This window comes from Erigeron canadensis, chromosome 2, assembly GCF_010389155.1.
Source record: "Erigeron canadensis isolate Cc75 chromosome 2, C_canadensis_v1, whole genome shotgun sequence".
NCBI classification, from domain to species: Eukaryota; Viridiplantae; Streptophyta; class Magnoliopsida; order Asterales; family Asteraceae; genus Erigeron; species Erigeron canadensis.
The window spans coordinates 38,879,806-38,881,386 of record NC_057762.1 but is presented as its reverse complement, the minus strand read 5'-3'; the positions used below and the strand labels follow the sequence as shown (position 1 = coordinate 38,881,386).

General features: G+C 35.9%; 1 protein-coding gene across 1 annotated transcript; it reads right to left on the bottom strand.

The window, feature by feature from the left end:
- Positions 1–201: 201 nt before the first annotated feature.
- On the bottom strand, positions 202–1,249 carry LOC122587264 (ethylene-responsive transcription factor ERF010-like). The gene has a single exon (XM_043759379.1). It carries the CDS (start codon positions 1,118–1,120, stop codon positions 680–682), a length of 441 nt encoding a protein of 146 aa, XP_043615314.1. The 5' UTR covers positions 1,121–1,249; the 3' UTR covers positions 202–679.
- Positions 1,250–1,581: the final 332 nt, after the last annotated feature.

Below are 1,581 nucleotides of genomic sequence, written 5' to 3'. Positions count from 1 at the left end.
AACATCATTTTATTGTTGGTAAATAAGAGGATGTTTTCAAAGGATATATCATTACGTACTCCTAATTAATTAAGTAATACTCAGCCAAAAATACTATCCCAAAATTAAACCCCAGTTAAACTGTTACTCTTACTCCACTGGGAAATTCTAGGAGGGTGATGTTGAAAGGAATGCGAAATAACAAAAAGATAAGCCATGAAATTAATGAAGCTACAACCATACCTTCAATTGCTTAATTAATTAAATTAATTTACAACTATTTGTTGATAAATTATTAAGCAAACCATATAACAATAACATAACAATAATTAATAAACTTTGGGACGATGAACATCTTTAATCCCTTCGGATTATACATCTCTCCCCTCTGTCATCTATCTATAATTAAAATTATAAACTATATAATATACTATAATAATAATAATAATTTTTCCTTTAAATACCAACCAAAAATTAACGAAGACTAACTCTGATGATTAATTTCCCCTTAATATCCATATCCATATCCATATCAACAAGCTAGTAAATATTGATTGGTTCAATTCCGTAACACGCTTATATAATTAACTTTCTTCAAGTCTTCATTCATGTTGGTCCTGAGACTGCTGGTCGGTCGGTGTGAGACTCCATAGATGATCAATCGGTTACGTACATATTTAATTGACCCTCTTAAATTATTTTAACTTTCGTCCGAGGATTCTGGACTCGGGTATTCGTTGAGGTCGGGACCCGAGTACGGCTCACTCGAACCACGATTTGTGTGCCCGTTTTGGTTTTGTAACGCATCCACTTTAGCTCCAACTTCAGTAGCCTTTTTACGGATGGAATCAGCCGATAAGTCAAGAAGATGGCCATCATCTCCAATTGACTCGGGGAAGTTGAGACGTGCTGAGGGCCCACGCAGATAGAAAACCGCGGTATCGTAAGCACGGGCTGCCGCAATAGGGGATGAGTAAGAGCCAAGCCAAATTCGTGTACGTTTATTTGGTTCACGAATTTCGGCCACCCACTTTCCCCACTTCCTCATCCTTATTCCTCTATAGGGTTTGTCGACGTCTCTTTTCTTTCTTTTTTCACCGCTTGATGTTGGTGAACTACTTCCGCCGTCGCCGCCTTCCATGTGTTGCGGTGGTGCACGGCGGCGTTGACTGAAAGAATGTTGAGAGAGGGGAGGATAGATAGAGAGAGAGAGAGGTTGTGATGTGAATTTGTATATAGAATGAAAAGAACGAGTAGAGTAAGTTTTTATATATAAACCCATCCTCATCCTCATCCTCATATATAGTAATTAAGAGAGAAGTCCCTTCTCATAACATGTATTTGTATTTCGATAAATTACTAATAATATACGAGTTTTATAATGTTGTGCAATTAACTAATGTATGCTAATATGATTAAATTAAATACATAGCTATATTATCAATAATTCTCATGTAAATATGTAATACTGTAATGATTTAAGAAGGTTTTTCATAATCTACAAATTTCAAAAAGGGGTCAAATCAACGGGTTAAAGTCATCACTTTTTTTACCCCATGTCATGAGTACGATTAGTTTAATTAGAGTGAAATATGTCGGGGT

Coding starts and splice junctions, on each gene's coding strand:
- LOC122587264 (XM_043759379.1), bottom strand. CDS start 1,120: ATGGAAGGCGGCGACGGCGGAAGTAGTTCACCAACATCAAGCGGTGAA.